Raw genomic sequence first — 17,234 nt, 5'->3', positions numbered from 1 at the left:
GAGTAACTGTCTGTGCAGCGGCGCGGCGCGGCACTCACAACAGGAACCCACATCCTTCTTCCTTCATTATACCCACGCACGCACGCACGCACTCACTGCACTCATCTCACTCAACAAAACACGGCCATCCCAGCGTAAGGGTTAACAATAACGAGTCTTAACAACTCTGCGATTGCACACAATAAATTTCTATCACTACTAACGATACATTTTCAAATAAGACAATTAAAACAAATTTTCACCCAATTTGCGTGTTGTGACTGAAGCATCTGAGCCACAGTCCACTATTTTGACTTATTTATTTATTTCATTTTTCCAGGAGGGGGCTAGGGAGAGAAGACAAGCCAGGGCCAGGAGGAGGGCAGGGCGCGGACAGGCAAGTGAAGGAAAGAATGAAGGAAAATTTCACGACAGTTTGTTGACAAATTCTCGGCTTGTCTTATCTCCCGTCTCTACGCGCCACTCCTGCAAACATTAGCCCCTCTCTCTCACTTACCCACTTAAGGAGGCTCTCGCACAGTGAGTTGCTCTCCATTGTTCGGGTTTTAGCACTTAAACTTTACATAGCAATCCGAGTGGGAGCGACACACCCTCCCTCCCTCACCGCTCAAGCTAGACTGAGGTGATGGCGGTGGCAGTGTTGCCAGATTGTTTTGGCCATATTATCGTACTACACAGGTTGAAATTATTGTACTTCTCGTAAAATTATGGTACATATTTAATTATTCCAAATATTATGCAAAACTGCCACTTTCCAAATACAGCAGAATTTAGGGTATATATATATATATATATATATATATATATATATATATATAGAGAGAGAGAGAGAGAGAGAGAGAGAGAGAGAGAGAGAGAGAGAGAGAGAGAGAGAGAGAGAGAGAGAGAGAGAGAGAGAGAGAGAGAGAGAGAGGTGTGTGTGTGTGTGTGTAATGAAAAAAAACAACAATGCCCTTAACAAAACACTTTCCTAAATACATATCATTAATAATTTGAGAAAAACTACAGGACACTTGGTTAAGTTGTTTACTTACTATGTAGGAGATTACTGGTCTTGTTCTTCTATATATACATGGGGCACGTCGTCAGCAGCCCCGGCACTCTCTTCATTGGAGGAATATAGCACTCTTGATGTCATGTTTTTTTTTTTTTTATCATTGACTTTGATTGATGGTTTGAAGATCGTACAGTCACTGCTGGATGTGAAGCAACACACTGCTTCGCTAGGATGATGTCTCTTACGGTTTCTGTTTTTAGCATATTTCTGTCTTTTGTTTTCACACGGTTTACACTAGAGATGCAGCGCTCACAGTCAGCATTAGCATGAGGCAAAAAAAGACATCCTGGTGAAAAGCCTGAAACAAGCTTCAAGTCAAGAGTGCTATATTCCTCCAATGAAGAGAGTGCCGGGGCTGCTGACGACGTGCCCCATGTATATATAGAAGAACAAGACCAGTAATCTCCTACATAGTAAGTAAACAACTTAACCAAGTGTCCTGTAGTTTTTCTCCAATTATTAATGATATGTATTTAGGAAAGTGTTTTGTTTGTTAAGGGCATTGTTGTTTTTTTTTCATTACACACACACACACACACATCTCTCTCTCTCTCTCTCTCTCTCTCTCTCTCTCTCTCTCTCTCTCTCTCTCTCTCTCTCTCTCTCTCTCCTCTCTCTCTCTCTCTCTCTCTCTCTATATATATATATATATATATATATATATATATATATATATATATATATATAATATATATATATATAAAACCTAAATTCTGCTGTATTTAGAAAGTGGCAGTTTTGCATAATATTTGGAATAATTACATATGTACGATAATTTTACTAGAAGTACAATAATTTCAACCTGTGTAGTAAGATAATATGGCCAAAACAATCTGGCAACGCTGGCGCTTCTGCCTTACAAATTAACCAGTCAGTGTGTCACGTCTATGAGTGGTGTTAGTACGCGTCTGTTTGAACTCCCAGCCTGACATATATATTTTTTTTTTTTTTTGTGTGTAACCACGCCTACACAGTGGCTGCCAAGGCTTACCCATGAGTTAAGCCTTCTTTAGTTGGTAATGAGGAAGGCGTGGGCTCTAGCAGTGGACACCCGAAGGCAGCAGTGGGTGAAAACAAGCAAAATAAAGAAAAGTTTGGCTGTGAGAAGGTGCTAGACAGCCAGCCGTAGTGACGAGGAGGCAGGAAGGTACCACCACCATCACCACCATAGGGAAGGTAAGGTTAGGAAGTGTTAGAATAAATTTAGGTAACTTAACGTAACTTTTTAATGAATAACTGAACAATCCACGGTTTTAACTCATTTTAACGCATCTCACCTAACCTCCAGCACAATATATCTCTGTGTCACCCTCGTCTCGTTGCTAAAAACCGTAAAATTTAACTTAATGAAAATGTAAACAATCTGGGTGGTCTCTATTTATTAGCCATTATCTATCTTATCTGTGAGTGTTTTAAACCAATACTGTCGCAAAGCGGAGCCACATGACCAAGCTTTAATATCCGCTCATTAGATATACCTGCCATTACTTAGTTTAAGTTTGGCGAGGGTTTAAATGAGTGAGAAGGGTTGGTCGTCCCCTCCACTGGCCCCCTCCACCGCCATCTTGGAAAAGGCTCCCCAGCCCCCTCCGGTTCCAATATTATTTTTTCTTATTTCCCAAGTATTTTATTTCGGCTTGTAGCTAAGATTTTATGGTTTGTAAAAATATTTCGTTGTTTTTTAAGTTATTTGAGCGCGTGTGTTGCGTGAAAAGTGGTGATTTTGGCGTTGTTTTTGTGTAAATAAGAGGGCCGTTTTCGGCGTATTTTTTTACGGTCCCAAAACTAAATTTTTATTTCAGCCTGTACTAGGTTCTTATTGGTTTTAAAAAATAGTTGGTGTTTTTTTAAGTGTGTTGCCGTCCCGCTCAGTGAAATGCGTGCACCGTACACTTGTTTTTATTCGTGTTCAACTTCCAATAATATTGAATTTTTTTCGGTAGATTTTTTTATTTGTGCTTGTAGCTCACTTTAAATGGTTTTAAAAAATAGTTCAGATTTTTTAAAGTGTTTTCCGTTATGTTTAAGCCAGAATGGGTGGACATTTGAACGATTTTAAATTGGGTGAAGATTGCAATAGTTTCCAGATACTTCTTTTTAAATATCTTTAATACTACTGCGTTTTGAAATGTGTTGTTATTTTTGGCATTAGTTAAAATGTGTGGCAAGTCTGAATTTATAAAGCATTCCTGTCTAGCTGCGTTTTTTAGAGGGGTCATTTTCAAAATGAAATACGTACGTACGTAAATAGCGGTCGCTGTGACGTCATCAACCCCCCTGTGACGTCACAAGCCCCCCCCCAGCCATGACGTTATCAGAGTGGTACCTTCCCTAACTCCCTTCCAGTCCCTCCCAGCAAATATTCAGTGTTTTTTTTTTCAAGGTATTTCAAGGTGTGTGTGTGTGTGTGTGTGTGTGTGTGTGTGTGTGTGTGTGTGTGTGTGTGTTGCCTTATTTTTCGTTGTACAGATGGTGATGCAGTGTGTGTTGCTTTGTCTTTCGTTGTACAGATTGTTATGCAGTGTGTTTGTGTGTGTGTGTGTGTGTGTGTGTGTGTTGCCTTATCTTTCGTTGTACAGATGGTGATGCAGTGTGTGTGTGTGTTACCTTCTCTTACGTTGTACAGATGCTTATACAGTGTGTGTGTGTGTGTGTGTGTGTGTGTGTGTGTGTGTGTGTGTGTGTGTGTGTGTGTTGCCTTGTCTTTCGTTGTACAGATGCTTATGCAGTGTGTGTGTGTGTGTGTGTGTGTGTGTGTGTGTTGACTTGTCTTTCGTTGTATATAGGCTTATGCAGTGTGTGTTTGTGTGTGTGTGTGTGTGTGTGTGTGTGTGTGTGTTGAAAATGTACGCGCGCGCGCGCGCGTACATTTTCAGTTTGTTAACTGCCTGAATAATAAATCGTTTATTATTATTATTATTATTATTATTATTATTATTACACACACACACACCTGTAGTTCAAGAGATTAGGTTAAGTTTCCTTAAACACACACACACACACACACACGTACATTTTCAGTTTGTTAACTGCCTAAATAATAAACCGTTTATTATTATTATTATTATTATTATTATTATTATTATTATTATTATTATTATTATTATTACTATTATTACACACACACACCTGTAGTTCAAGAGATTAGGTTAAGTTTGCTTAAACACACACACACACACACACACACACACACACACACACCTGTAATCAAAGAGGGTACCACGGGGCTTCTTGTTCTTCCTCGCCAGCATTGGGTTGACCTTCCCAGTCCGAAAATCGAAGGAGGAAAGGTCAACAGTGTCACCGAGGTAGCGGGTCAACTGGGGCTTGCTTCGGAACTTCTTGCCATTGGGGCTGAGAGAGAGAGAGAGAGAGAGAGAGAGAGAGAGAGAGAGAGTTTTGTGCTTGATAGCTGGCAACTCACAACGGGGGGCTGCGGGACCCAGCCAGGTGGGACCCACATTCTCCTCGAGTCGAGTATATATATATATATATATATATATATATATATATATATATATATATATATATATATATATATATATATATATATATATATATATATATATATATATATATATATATATATATATATATATATAATATATATATATATGTGTGTGTGTGTGTTTGTGTGTGTGTGTGTGTGTGTGTGTGTGTGGTTTACATAAGCCGTCCCTAGCAGCACTGGCAAGAAGGGTTTTAAGACGAGTTTCCTGGACAGAGTGTATCTGCCGAGCCGTGTTTGTTATTGGTGGCAGTGTAGCGTTGCTGGCGTCGTGGTGTGTTCCCAGCTGTTCTCTTGGGCCGGAATGACTTGGGCCGGATTGACTTGCGGCCGCATTGACTTGTTCCCGCACCGCACTGACTGCAGCTGGTGACTGACGGGGTGTATGGTGAGTGTGGTGTGTGCTGTGTGGTGGGCTGTGTGGTGGGCTGTGCTGCTGGCGTGTGGTGGTGGAGGACAGAACACCTGTCACTTAGGATAGGAAACTTGGTGTGTGTGTGTGTGTGTGTGTGTGTGTTGTTGTTGTTGTTGTTGTTGTTGTTGTTGTTGTTGTTGTTGTTGTTGTGCGAAGATATGAATGACATTAACATTTACCATATCTTTATGTATGTTGACCAAGCATTTACTATCACTGTGTGTGTGTGTGTGTGTGTGTGTGTGTGTGTGTGTGTGTGTGTGTGTTGATGCAAGCGTCACAGGGACATGAGACACATGCATTCAGCACATTGAGGTTGGCGTTTGGTTAGTGTTCCTGCCATGTTTAGGGACACAGCACACAAACTTCCTGGATGAACTTGCTTATCGGTCGAGTCTCCTTTTGTTAAAAAAAATATAAATCAAACAGACGTGTTAATGTTACCAGCTGTGGTTTAGTATGCTTATGGGAGAGACAGGAGCCATTTCTTATTTATTTTATATCCTGAATTTGTTTTTCCTTTAAGTCTTTCTCGCTCATGCTTGAAAAATGATAGATAAAACTAAGTGTTCATTGCTGTGTCTTAATATTCCTTTGAGTTTGGGAGAGACAACAAGCCTTTATGCTTTTATTTGTTTATTATCTTGAATTTGCTTCTGAGTGTTCCTCCCTTGCTTGAAAACAATAGATAAAACTGACTCGTTGATCTTCCCTGCAGTGACGGCGGTGGCTGTGGTGGTGGTGGTGGTGGTGGTGGTGGCAGTGGTGGTGTGTGATGCCACATGGGGTCTGCAGTCGCCGCGCCAACCACCCACGAGCCTCACGCACCACACGGACCCTTGAGAGGCGGACCGCTGCAGTGTGTGGTGAGAGAGACAGGGGTTGCTGTTATTTCCATTTCTCCTTTATTTTACTTTTATTGTTTACATTTTTATTGACATTGTAGTTATTTATGCTCAGTTTGGCCTAATTAATTGTGTGGTGAGCTAACAGAGAGAGAGAGAGAGAGAGAGAGAGATTATTGCCATTACTTTTGTTTCTCCCTTTTATTGACATTGTAGTTGTGTACATGTTTAAGTAGACCAGAATAATTACATAATGTGTGGAAACAGAAAGAGAAATAGAGAAACAAAGATTATTATTAGTATTACTGTATACGTTTGGCTTTCTTTTTGTTTTATCTCATCTCTTTCTACATGTTTATTTGTATTGTAGTTATTTATACTCCTATTGACATTCCCTATACACCATTAATGTATTGTAAGCTTGTGACATGTAATGAAGAATTTACTGTAATTGAATAAATATTAAAAACAGTAATATTGATTCTGTGTGTGTGTGTGTGTGTGTGTGTGTGTGTGTGTGTGTGTGTTTATCAAGTGCTTAATAATGTAAATCAGATGGTTTAAGTAACATAAATAATTAGTTATGTAAGAAGCACATCAGTGACCTGGTTTGACCTTGCAGATGTGACTCTGGACCACTTTGCCAACCGTGCAGGGAAGATTGGTAGTGGTGGTGGTGGTGGTGGTGGCGGCAGCAGTGGTGGTGGTGGTGGTGGTGCTCGGATGAAGAAGGAAAGCCTGACTACAGCAATGAAGAAGTGTGTGTGTTCCTGTTCTTGTATGTGTGTGTGTGTGTGTGTGTGTGTGTGTGATTTATTTATTTATTTTTATTTTATTTTTTTATTAATGTTTTGTTTAATGATTTTATTTGATTTTTCATATTTTACTTATTTTACTTTTTTCTGTTATTTATTCATTTATTTATTTTTATTTATTTATTTATTTATTTATTTATTTATTTATTTATTTATTTATTTTATTATTTGTGTGTGTGTGTGTGTGTGTTTAGGATTGTATATGTCTGTCTGAGTGCGTCAGTTTTAAGTATGTGCGTGTGTACTGTATAATCTAATCTTTACATCTTTATTTATTCTATGCTTCAATCACCTGTGTGTGTGTGTGTGTGTGTGTGTGTGTGTGTGTGTGTGTGTGTGTGTGTGTGTGCGTGTGTGTGTTTTGAGTGTATGGTCCTGTCTCAGCATTTATGTTTTTCCAGTCCTTCCTTTAGTCACTGTAGACTCCTTGCCTCTCTCACCTCTTCAGACATCTATATTTTGAGAAGCTGTCTGTCTGTCTGTCTGTCTGTCTGTCTGTCTGTCTGTCTGTCTGTCTGTCTGTCTATCTGTCTGTCTGTCTTGTATTTCCAATCCTTTCAGTCCAAACCAGATATCTATATTTTGGGAAGCTGTCTGTCTATCTGTCTATCTATTTGTCTGTCTGTCTGTCTGTCTGTCTGTCTGTCTGTGCTGCATTCCCATTCCTTTCAGTCTAAATGAGATGTCTATATTTTTGAGAAGCTGTCTGTCTATCTGTCTGTCTGTCTGTCTGTCTGTCTGTCATTCCCAAGATCTCACCATCACCTCACCATCACTTCCTCTCGCAGTGTCAGTAGTGAAGGACAGTGACGAGAGGCCTTGGGACGAGCAGGATGATGACGACGAAGACACCATCATCTGTAACGGTGAAGCTGATGGTGATGATGGTGAAGAGAGAGAGAAGGGAGTCCTGGACAACTAAGAGAGGTGAGAGTGAGTGGTGTGTTGATGATGAGAGAGTGAGTGGTGATGAGTCCTGACCAACTAAGAGAGGTGAGAGTGAGTGGTGTGTTGATGGTGAGAGAGTGAGTGGTGATGAATGGTGATGAGATGGTGACAAGGAGAGTGAAAGGGTGGTGTTTGTGGTGATAATGGTGAAAGAGTGATGAAGGATTGAAAACATGGTGATTGTGAAAGTGAGAGATGAAAGATTGTGACGAAGTAGTGATGATGGTGATGATAATAGTGGAAATGAGGGATGAAAGATTGTGACGTGAAATAGTGATGATGGTGATGATGATAGTGAAAGTAAGGATTGAAAGATTGTGTCTGAAAATAGTGATGGTGATGACAGTGAAAGTGACGGGTGAAAGGTTGTGATGATGGTGATAATGATAGTGAAAATGAAGGGTGAAAGATAAGACTGAAAAGATGGTGATGGGGTAATTATTGTGAAAGTGATGAAAATTATGATGATTTGGTGAGAATCATTCAGTAAAACCATAAATACTTATATAATAATACAGAAAGGAAAAAAAAGAACGTAACCTAACATAGATAATAAAGAAAAGAAAAAATAACTGAACCTAACCTAACTTAGATAATAATAAAGAAAAGAAAAAAAAACTAACCTAATCTAACCTAACCGAACTGAATCTAATCGAACCTAACCTAACCTAACTAAGATAATAATAAAGAAAAGAAAAATTACTGAACCTAACCCTAACCTAACTTAGATAATAATAAAGAAAGGAAAAAAGACCTAACCTAACCTAACCAAACCGAACCGAACCAAACCGAACCTAACCTAACCAAACCAAACCAAACCAAACCGAACCTAACCAAACCGAACCGAACCAAACCGAACCTAACCCTAACTTAGATAATGATAAAGAAAAGAAAAAAACCTAACCTAATCTAACCAAACCGAACCTAACCGAACCTAACCTAACTTAGATAATATTAAAGAAAAGAAAAAAATTAACTTAGATAATAATAAATGAAAAACAATTAAGCTAACCTACCTGCCTCCTCTCCCCAGACCACAAGAGGAGGAGGAGGAGAAGAGTGGTGGAGAGGACACAAGAGGAAGAGGAAGGAGTGATGGATTATCCTCTTGACTTATGGTTCTGTATTAGGTAAAGAAAAGATTCCCCTCTCTCTCTCTCTCTCTCTCTCTCTCTCTCTCTCTCTCTCTCTCTCTCTCTCTCTCTCTCTCTCTCTCTCTCTCTCTCTCTCTCTCTCTCTCTCTCTCTCTCTCTCTCTCTCTCTCTCTCTCTCTCTCTCTCTCTCTCTCTCTCTCTCTCTTGAATCACAGAAACATCTTTACATTTCTCAATAACTTCCACTACAGCCTGTCAAACTATAGAACCATGAAAACACCCTTGAAAACCCCAATAACTTCCACTGCAGCCTGTCAAACTATAGAACCATGAAAACACCCTTGAGAACCACAATAACTTCCACTGCACCCTGTCAAACTATAGAAACATGAAAACACCCTTGAAAACCCCAATAACTTCCACTGCAGCCTGTCAAACTATAGAAACATGAAAACACCCTTGAGAACCACAATAACTTCCACTGCAGCCTGTCAAACTATAGAACCATAAAAACACCCTTGAGAACCACAGTAACTTCCCCTACAGCTTGTTAAAAGTGAGCAAGATAAGACAGTAACACATTAAGAATATAGAAGAGAGGTTTTCAAGCACAGACACATCCTAACTTGACTCAGTGTTACCAAGGCCATCATCGCAACACCTCTCACTCTCTCCCTCTCTCTCTCTCTCTCTCTCCCTGGCAGTGAGTACATTAGTCCAGAGGTTGTAGTGAAGTTTGCCTGTCTGTGTCAAGCAACTCGATACATCACGACTACAGTGCAGTTCTGGCTGTCGTTGTTTAGAAGGTTAGTGTGTGTGTGTTTGTGTGTGTGTGTGTTTGTTTTACTTTTATGTTGTTTAAGTATTTTTTATTTATTTATTTATCTTTATGCATATAGAGAAAATACACAAAGAAATGAACAGACAGATAGAATATTCATTGTGTATGCGTATCTCTCACTCTCTCTCTCTCTCTCTCTCTCTCTCTCTCTCTCTCTCTCTCTCTCTCTCTTCCTCCCTCAGACACTACCAATGGACAGCCGCCCTCCCAGAATCCCTCAGTTACTGGAACATAGACCGAAGGATGAGGGACGTGCGCGTGTGTGTCATCCGAGCCCTCTTCCTCATGTACCCTCCCTTCTGTGCCCGCCTGGCCGCCGAGAAGCCCCTTAGCGCTGACCCCACACAGCTGCTGCGTGCCCAATGCATACTGCAGTGGCATAGGGTGTGTGTGTGTGTGTCTGTGTGTGTGTGGGGGTTCTGGAGGGGTTGTGTGTGTGTGTGTGTGTGTGTGTGTGTGTGTGTGTGTGTGTGTGTGTGTGTGTGTGTGTCCTAGCACCTCAGCACTAACAAACAGCACCAGGCGTCTGTCAGTGTGTCACAGCAGTACCTCTCTCTCCCAGCACAGAAGGAAGGGTCACACCACAAGTATTTCTTCAAGTTTGCGCATCCTCAGCACTGCAGCAGGGATGGGAGGCTGGCCAAGTGTGTAGGGGAGGCACCTGCTCACACCAACCCCCACAGTGGATGCTGGGTGCTGGAGGTGAGTGTGTGTGTGTGATAGACAGACACCGGGATGTGGTTAGGAAGTAAATATAAAGGAATAGACTCATAAACTGAATACTTGTTGTGTGTGTGTGCAAGAGAAAGATTGATAAACAGAGATATAGGTAGTAAATAAACAGAAAGAAAGGAATTAACAAATATATAGATAGATGGACAGACAGACACACAGACTTAGATAGATAGAGGCAGAGAAAGATAGATGCACAAATAGACAGACAAATTGATAAACAGATAGACAAAAAAAACGAATAAATTAAGATAGAGAGAGAAACAGACACAGACAAACAAACAAACAAACAAACATACACACAACATTTGATTCATTCTTATTTCTACCCTCATCATGCTAACTACACCTGTCTGTCTGTCCGCCCGTCGCAGGCCACCGGTGCAGGTGTGTATGCGGTGCCAATGGTGATGGGGGAGCACCTGTACCATGCGGGGGTGGGGGTCTCGGCCAACCTCTGCAGCCACACGCTCCGTCTTGCCCTGGTCCCCCCACACCTCCTGCCCTCCTCCTCCAGGGCCCCCACCCGTCGCCACCGTGTTCCCGCCACTGAGGTTAGGGGGTAGTGGTGGTGGTGGTGGTTTGTTTGTTTGTTTGTTTGTTTGTTTTTTTCCTTTTCTTCATATTGTTGTTGTTGTTATTATTATTTGTTGTTGTTTTTCTATTTCATTTTCTTCACCTTGTACATAATCTACTCATTCTCTCTCTCTCTCTCTCTCTCTCTCTCTCTCTCTCTCTCTCTCTCTCTCTCTCTCTCTCTCTCTCTCTCTCTCTCTCTCTCTCTCTCTCTCTCTCTCTCTCTCTCTCTCTGTAACCTAACCAAAGCAAGCCAAACCTAACCTAACCTAACTTAACCTAACCTAACCTAACCTAACCTAACCTAACCTAACCTAATCTAACCTAACCTAACCTAATCTAACCTAACCTAACCAAACCAACCTAACGTAACCCTGCGTCGACAGATAACACTGGACCCAGTAACCAACGTCCGACTGTATCCCTGGTGGCACCCGGAGTACTGGAACGTCCTGCAAATATCCGACAGCGGTGATAAGGATGACTGGTGACCCCTGAACTGGTGAACTGGGGTGCTGGGTGGCCGGTGAAGTGACTGGAGGGGGTGTTTAAAAGATTCTATGAATTTTTAAAGTGTTTTGTGGGTGTGTTTAGACGAGTGTGATTGGTTTAGAAGGCTGTGTGATTGAGAATTGACTGTTTAAATGACTGGAGGCTGTGTTTGTTGTATTTAAAAGACTGTATGGCTGAAAAATTGATTGTTTGATGAGAATTGACTGTTTAAATGACTGGAGGCTGTGTTTGTTGTATTTAAAAGACTGTATAGCTGAAAAATTGATTGTTTGAGTGACTATGCGTATTTAAAAGGCTGTTTGGCTGGTAAAATAACTATGGGGGTGTTTAGAAGACTGTGTGATTGAGAATTGACTGTTTAAATGACTGGAGGCTGTGTTTGTTGTATTTAAAAGACTGTATAGCTGAAAAATTGAATGTTTGACTATGTGTGGTGTTTAAAAGGCTGTTTGGGTGTTTAGAAGACTGCGTGATTGAGAATTGACTGGTGAAATGACTTGACCTGTGTTTGGTGTGTTGAAGTGACTGTGGCTGTGAATAGTGTGTTTAGAAGATTCTGTAGATTAGAATTGACTGATTAAATGACTGTAGTTGAAGAATGTCTGGTTAATTACTGTGTGGGTGAGAATTGACTGGTTAAGTGACTGGGGGTGTGGTTAAAAGACTGTATGAATGGGTATTGAGTGGGTAGGTGGCTAAATGATCAGTATGTGTGTCTGTAGCTAAGTGGAATGACTGGAAGGGGTTGTTTTGTGTGGGAAATAAATGTTAATATTGTAATCTTATTGAATTTCATATTTGCAAACATTTATTTTCTCATCACTGGCTTCAAAGGCTGTAGTGGAAGTTATTGGAGTTTTCAAGGGTGTTTCCATGATTGTGGTAATGGTTTAAATGCTCTAGTAGAAGTTATTGGAGTTTTCAAGGGTGTTTCCATGATTGTTGCTAGTTTAAATGCTCTAGGGAAAGTTATTGGGGTTTTCAAGGGTGTTTTCATGGTTCTAGTGATAATTTAAAAGCTCTAGGGAAAGTTATTGGGGTTTTCAAGGGTGTTTTCATGGTTCTAAGTGATAATTTAAAGGCTCTAGAGAAAGTTACTGGATTTTCAAAGGTGTTTTCATGGTTCTAGTGATAATTTTAAGGCTCTAGAGAAAGTTGCTGGGTTTTCAAGAGAATTTTCATGGTTTTAGTGGTAGTTTAGGAGAGTGTATTGAAAGATTTTGGGGTTTTCAATACTTTTTTTTATGTTTCCAGTGATAGCTTGATAAGTACTGAGCATCCAGGATCAAAATACCATTAACAGCCTGACCAATCGCCTCTGTTGCCTTTGAGAACAATCGTGGTGAGAGAGAGAAATGTTTGCGAGTGTGAAAATGTGTCCTTGTTGTTATTGCAAAGACTACCATTATTTTTGTATGTGTTTGTACTGTGTTGAGATTATACTGTATTGGAGACTAGTATATACAGAAGGCTGGAGCGCTATCTCTCTCTCTCTCTCTCTCTCTCTCTCTCTCTCTCTCTCTCTCTCTCTCTCTCTCTCTCTCTCTCTCTCTCTCTCTCTCTCTCTCTCTGACCCGTCCAAAGTTTCAAATCATAACAAAGCATAACAAATATGAATAAGTATGTATATAAATGTGTGTGTTTATTATGTCATGTATGGTGCTTATTTTTGTTACTACTGCAGGGCCTCCGCTGTTTCCTCCTCTTCCTCTTCCTTTTCCTCCGCCATTGAAGTGATGAACATTGAAATAAAAATGTTTGTGATGATATTCCTCCTCTTCCTCCTCCTCCACCTCCATCCTGGGTCTGCAGCCATTGAAATAAAAGTACTCATGATAAACAATTATGGTCATTTCTTTTCATATCCTCGTTTATCTGCAGCATCATGAATTGTGCATGGATGTACACTTGTGTACAAAACAGTCAACAAAAAGAAAAATTAATTTGCCATACATGAAAAAAGTTTTTTTTTTTTTTTTTTTTTTTTTTTTTTGTCTCCTTCAATTTTATAGTTAACATTTATTTTAATCCACCTGTTGAAATGACATCCTCTTTCATTTTAGGTGGCCTTTTCATCAGGCTTTTTTTTTCAGCAAGGATTTAGACAACAAGAACATTGAAAGATATTAGTGGATATAATAGATCCTAATAGATATTATAACAAAAAATAATAATGTAAAATATATAGAAAACAAAAGTAAATATGAAGAAAAATCTAAAATCTCGACATTCAGCGTATTAGGCTTGTATATTCTGTAATAATCATTAAACGATAGGAAAAAAAGCGCAAAAATATAACCAAAATAATATTTGCGATAAAATATATATAAAAAATCAACTGAAAAAAAAAATAGTAATAGACTACAAAAAAATGTGTAGGTTCGTAGACAGAGGGCTCCCCGCCTGGCCGCGGCTGACTCTGTCCTCCCTGGGGTGACTCTTAGCACTGTTTTACCCCTGTCTCCGTGCCTTCTGTGTCTCCTGGCGGCCTGTGCATCTCCCATACGTCCCACGCAGACCGGCACACACCAGGTACAGCAGTGGCGTCCCCTGTGACCCTTTAAATATCATGATTCCATTGTGCCCCTTTTGTTTTTCTCAAAAGTACAGATGTTTTTGTTATTTTTTAATGTATTGTGATGGCAATTGTTGTCTGGTGGTGTCTGTGCGTGTGATCGTGGTGGTGGTGGAGCCCTGCCGCTGGTGTGTGTGGTGCGTGGCAGTGCATGGTTGTATGGGTAACAGATGGTTGTGGTGGTGGTAGTAATAGTAGCAGTCAGTCAGCTGGTGGGGGCAGCCAAGACTGGGCGGGGTGCCGGGGGTGGGTGGGGGAGCACACGCCCCCCACATCTGCCCCAGACACACCAGCGGCTACCACTGCTGCATGACAACACTTGGCTGGTGAATGTGTCTTGCACCAAAAGGAATTAACTAGAAAACAGTGACGTTGTAACAACATTCTGACAGAGAACGAGGTGGATTCATGGCTCACTAAAACAAATGTACATAAAAAAAGAAAAAAATCTTATCTTCTGTTATGACACTTAGTTAAAATTTGTGTGTGTATTTGTTCACCACATTATGGGAATATATATTGATGTAATTTGAGTGTCGTTGTGGTGAGACAGCAGAGTGCTTCAGAACAGAGCCATGACACTGACACAGCCTCACGTATCCTGTCACCTCACCTCATCCCCCCCTCCCCCCACTCCACTCAGCATGAACAGGAAAATATTTACACCAACAGATGGACTGACAAACTGATCCTTGCCTTATGATTACCACACTGACCCTTGTGTGTGTGTGTGGGGGGGTCAAGATGCTAATGACCTGTCTTTAAGAGTTAATTTGTCATGTTTATCTTTCAACCTGTGAATGTTCCTTACACACACACACACACACACACACACACACACACACACACACACACACACACACATCTTAGTCAGTCAGTGCATTCCATAGGTTGGTTAATCTGCAAGAACAGCTGCAGTCCCCCTCATGTTTTCTTCAGCTTCCTGTACAATATCTTACTGTGTCTCTTAGCATTGATAGTTTTACCTCCACAAAATCCACATCAATCTTTTCTTCTCCTTCCAGACATTAGTACATCATGATCACCCCACCTGGGCTTCATCTCTTGTGTTAACAGCTTCAGAGTGCCAGGCCTCTCCTCACAGCTCAGGTCTTCTCATTCTGGCACCTGTTTTGTTGTTGCTCATTGCATTTTAACCTTTCAGTGTGTTTTGTGGATGTGTACTGCAAACTACTGCGTCACGTTACAGCGTTGGTTGTACTAATGTTGTGGTTATCTTGCTAATCATTTCCCCGTGTGTGTGTCTGAATGGTGTTCTCGTGTGTGGCAGCAGGCGGTGCACGTCCCTTGCTCTGTCACTCAGGAGGTGACTTATAAGGCCTGGTGTTCATTATTACAGCTGGGTCTTCTTCCTTTCAGGTGCTTCACTTGTGTTGTCTGGTTTGTAATTCCAATCAGGTCTCTCTCAACTTCTGCCAAATTTTATGATGTGATGTTTACCAACGTTAAAATCTGTTTGCCGTCAGTTTGCCACGGTTGGTGTGCACGTCCCCATCTTGTTACAAAGTGTGTGGCAGGTGTGGTAGTGTTGGTGGTGGTGGTGATGGCAGTGTGTGGTGTGTCACCAGGTGTGTGGCAGTGACTGAGGCAGGTGAGGACACAGGTGTGCACCAACACTGCCACTCACTCACTCACTCAGTCAGTCAGTCAGTCAGTCAGTCACAGGTAGGTCAGGATGTTCCCGTGTTGTGTTGCATGGTGTGGCAGGCTTCCCTACCCCCCACCATGCACGCCCCCTGTCTGACTGGCTGTCCCCAGGGTGCGGCGTGGCAGACGGTGTGCGGCGCGGCGGCGGCAGCGATGCGCACCAACCTCAAGACGCGCGTTGTGGGGCAGCGGGTGGAGCTGGTGCCCTACCGCAGCGTGCACGTGGAGCGCTACCACCAGTGGATGTCCAGCGAGGAGCTGCGGACGCTGACGGCCTCGCACCGCCTCACCCTGGAGGAGGAGCACCGCATGCAGGCCTCCTGGATGTCTGACGAGGACAAGTGCACCTTCATCATCCTGGACCGCGCCCTGCTGGCCACGCGCGGCTCCGAGACGGAGGCCATGATCGGCGACACCAACCTCTTCCTGACGGACCCCGAGGACCGCAGCGTGGCGGAGGCGGAGATCATGATCGCCGAGCCGGCCCTGCGCGGCACGCGGCGGGGATGGGAGGCCATGCTGCTCATGCTGCGGTACGGCGCCGAGTACCTGGGCGTCACCAGGTACCAGGCCAAGATCGGGGAGGGCAACACGCCCAGCATCAACATGTTCACCAAGATGCACTTCAGCGAGGTGGGGCGCTCCGAGGCCTTCCAGGAGGTGACGCTGGAGGTGGTGGTGGACGAGGGCTGGCGGGGCTGGCTGCGGCAGAACACCCCGGCCTTCCAGTGCCTCCCCTACACCCCCGAGGACGAGTAGTGGTGCCCGGGGTGCCGGCGTAGTGGTGTGCTTGTTGGGGTGGTGTGCTTGTGTGGGTGTGTGCTCTGTCTCTCTCTCTCTCTCTCTATCTCTATCTCTCTGTCTAAGTGTCTCCCATCTTTATTCCTTCATTTTGCTTGGTTCTGCTTTTGTTAGTGTGGTTTTTCCATGCCTTGTGTGTGTGTTGGTGTGTCCCCTCTCTCTCTCTCTCTCTCTCTCTCTCTCTCTCTCTCTCTCTCTCTCTCTCTCTCTCTCTCTCTCTCTGTCTCTGTCTCTGTCTCTGTGTGTGTGTACGTCTGTGCCTCTGTTCTGTACTGTTGTCACTTGATATAAGGTTTCATAATGTGATCTCTTCTCCTTGTGTGCCTTCTCTCTCTCTCACCTCTCTCTTCTGCTCTGTCTTGTCACCATTTCACTCTCATTGATGTATGGATGAACACACACACACACACACACACACACACACACACACACACACACACACACACACACACACACAAAATTGCTAAGATTAAGAGAGAGAGAGAGAGAGAGAGAGAGAGAGAGAGAGAGAGAGAGAGAGAGAGAGAGAGAGAGAGAGCGCTCTAATACCTGCCCTGTTTTAAGGGTACCACTATTAAGGGCTGTGTTTGGTGCTTGGCAGGGGAGGGGAGGTGGGGGGAGAGGAGCCCCTTACTACTAGGAGGGGAAGGGTAGGCCCGGGGGAGGTAGGGGCTGTGATATAGAAAATGGGGATACTGATAAATCTTTGTTATTTATTTAGAATGAGGTTATTGTAGATTGATTTAGTTATTTATTGTTTATTTTGAGTGGTTGCAGTGTGTGTGTGTGTTTGTGTTTGTTTAGGTGAGGTTTGGGAAAAGTTATTGGTTTATTTATTTATTTTTT

The 17,234-nt window shown here is 42.3% G+C and overlaps 3 protein-coding genes across 6 annotated transcripts in view; all 3 read left to right on the top strand.

Moving 5' to 3' along the window:
• The first annotated feature begins 1,993 nt into the window (after positions 1–1,993).
• On the top strand, positions 1,994–7,608 carry LOC135095836 (nucleosome-remodeling factor subunit BPTF-like). Of its 2 annotated transcripts, none has more exons than XM_063996964.1 (4): positions 1,994–2,233; positions 5,699–5,846; positions 6,448–6,585; positions 7,429–7,608. In XM_063996964.1, exons 2-4 carry the CDS (start codon positions 5,756–5,758, stop codon positions 7,560–7,562), a joined length of 363 nt encoding a protein of 120 aa, XP_063853034.1. In that variant the 5' UTR covers positions 1,994–2,233; positions 5,699–5,755; the 3' UTR covers positions 7,563–7,608. The 2 variants fall into 2 exon arrangements, with proteins under 2 accessions (XP_063853034.1, XP_063853033.1); XM_063996963.1 differs by lacking the exon at positions 1,994–2,233 and adding an exon at positions 4,711–4,953 and having other exon boundaries at positions 7,429–7,605.
• A 19-nt stretch (positions 7,609–7,627) lies between these two features.
• LOC135095835 (transmembrane protein 183-like) lies at positions 7,628–13,113 on the top strand. Its single transcript, XM_063996962.1, has 7 exons — positions 7,628–7,633; positions 8,622–8,718; positions 9,387–9,488; positions 9,706–9,907; positions 10,091–10,225; positions 10,630–10,809; positions 11,218–13,113. The coding sequence occupies exons 2-7, from the start codon at positions 8,684–8,686 to the stop codon at positions 11,320–11,322; spliced, it is 759 nt and encodes a 252-aa protein (XP_063853032.1). The 5' UTR covers positions 7,628–7,633; positions 8,622–8,683; the 3' UTR covers positions 11,323–13,113.
• A 620-nt stretch (positions 13,114–13,733) lies between these two features.
• Positions 13,734–17,234, top strand: part of LOC135095774 (alpha/beta-tubulin-N-acetyltransferase 9-like) — a 14,832-nt gene continuing 11,331 nt past the window's right edge. For 2 of the 3 annotated variants that reach the window (XR_010264486.1, XM_063996873.1), the window contains exons 1-2: positions 13,734–13,876; positions 15,699–17,234. The exon at positions 15,699–17,234 is cut by the window's right edge. Coding sequence is in view for 1 of the 3 variants with exons in the window: in XM_063996873.1 (XP_063852943.1) it covers positions 15,741–16,346 (606 nt within the window). In the remaining 2 variants the exon portion in view is untranslated. The remainder of the gene's footprint in view (positions 13,877–15,698) is intronic. The other variant, XR_010264487.1, reaches the window with a different exon arrangement.

Source organism: Scylla paramamosain, unplaced genomic scaffold (assembly GCF_035594125.1).
Source record: "Scylla paramamosain isolate STU-SP2022 unplaced genomic scaffold, ASM3559412v1 Contig1, whole genome shotgun sequence".
Taxonomy (NCBI): domain Eukaryota; kingdom Metazoa; phylum Arthropoda; class Malacostraca; order Decapoda; family Portunidae; genus Scylla; species Scylla paramamosain.
Note: the sequence above shows the minus strand (reverse complement) of the source record. Positions and strands in the feature narration are given on the sequence as shown.

What these genes read in the sequence shown, in the direction of transcription:
- LOC135095835 (XM_063996962.1), top strand. Translation starts at nt 8,684, where the DNA reads ATGGATTATCCTCTTGACTTATGGTTCTGTATTAG. An exon ending in GACTTATGGTTCTGTATTAG is followed by an intron (nt 8,719 to 9,386) that starts GTAAAGAAAAGA and finishes TCTCCCTGGCAG; the next exon opens with TGAGTACATTAGTCCAGAGG. An exon ending in ACCGTGTTCCCGCCACTGAG is followed by an intron (nt 10,810 to 11,217) that starts GTTAGGGGGTAG and finishes CTGCGTCGACAG; the next exon opens with ATAACACTGGACCCAGTAAC.
- LOC135095836 (XM_063996964.1), top strand. Translation starts at nt 5,756, where the DNA reads ATGCCACATGGGGTCTGCAGTCGCCGCGCCAACCACCCACGAGCCTCA. An exon ending in GCGGACCGCTGCAGTGTGTG is followed by an intron (nt 5,847 to 6,447) that starts GTGAGAGAGACA and finishes TTGACCTTGCAG; the next exon opens with ATGTGACTCTGGACCACTTT. An exon ending in GACTACAGCAATGAAGAAGT is followed by an intron (nt 6,586 to 7,428) that starts GTGTGTGTTCCT and finishes TTCCTCTCGCAG; the next exon opens with TGTCAGTAGTGAAGGACAGT.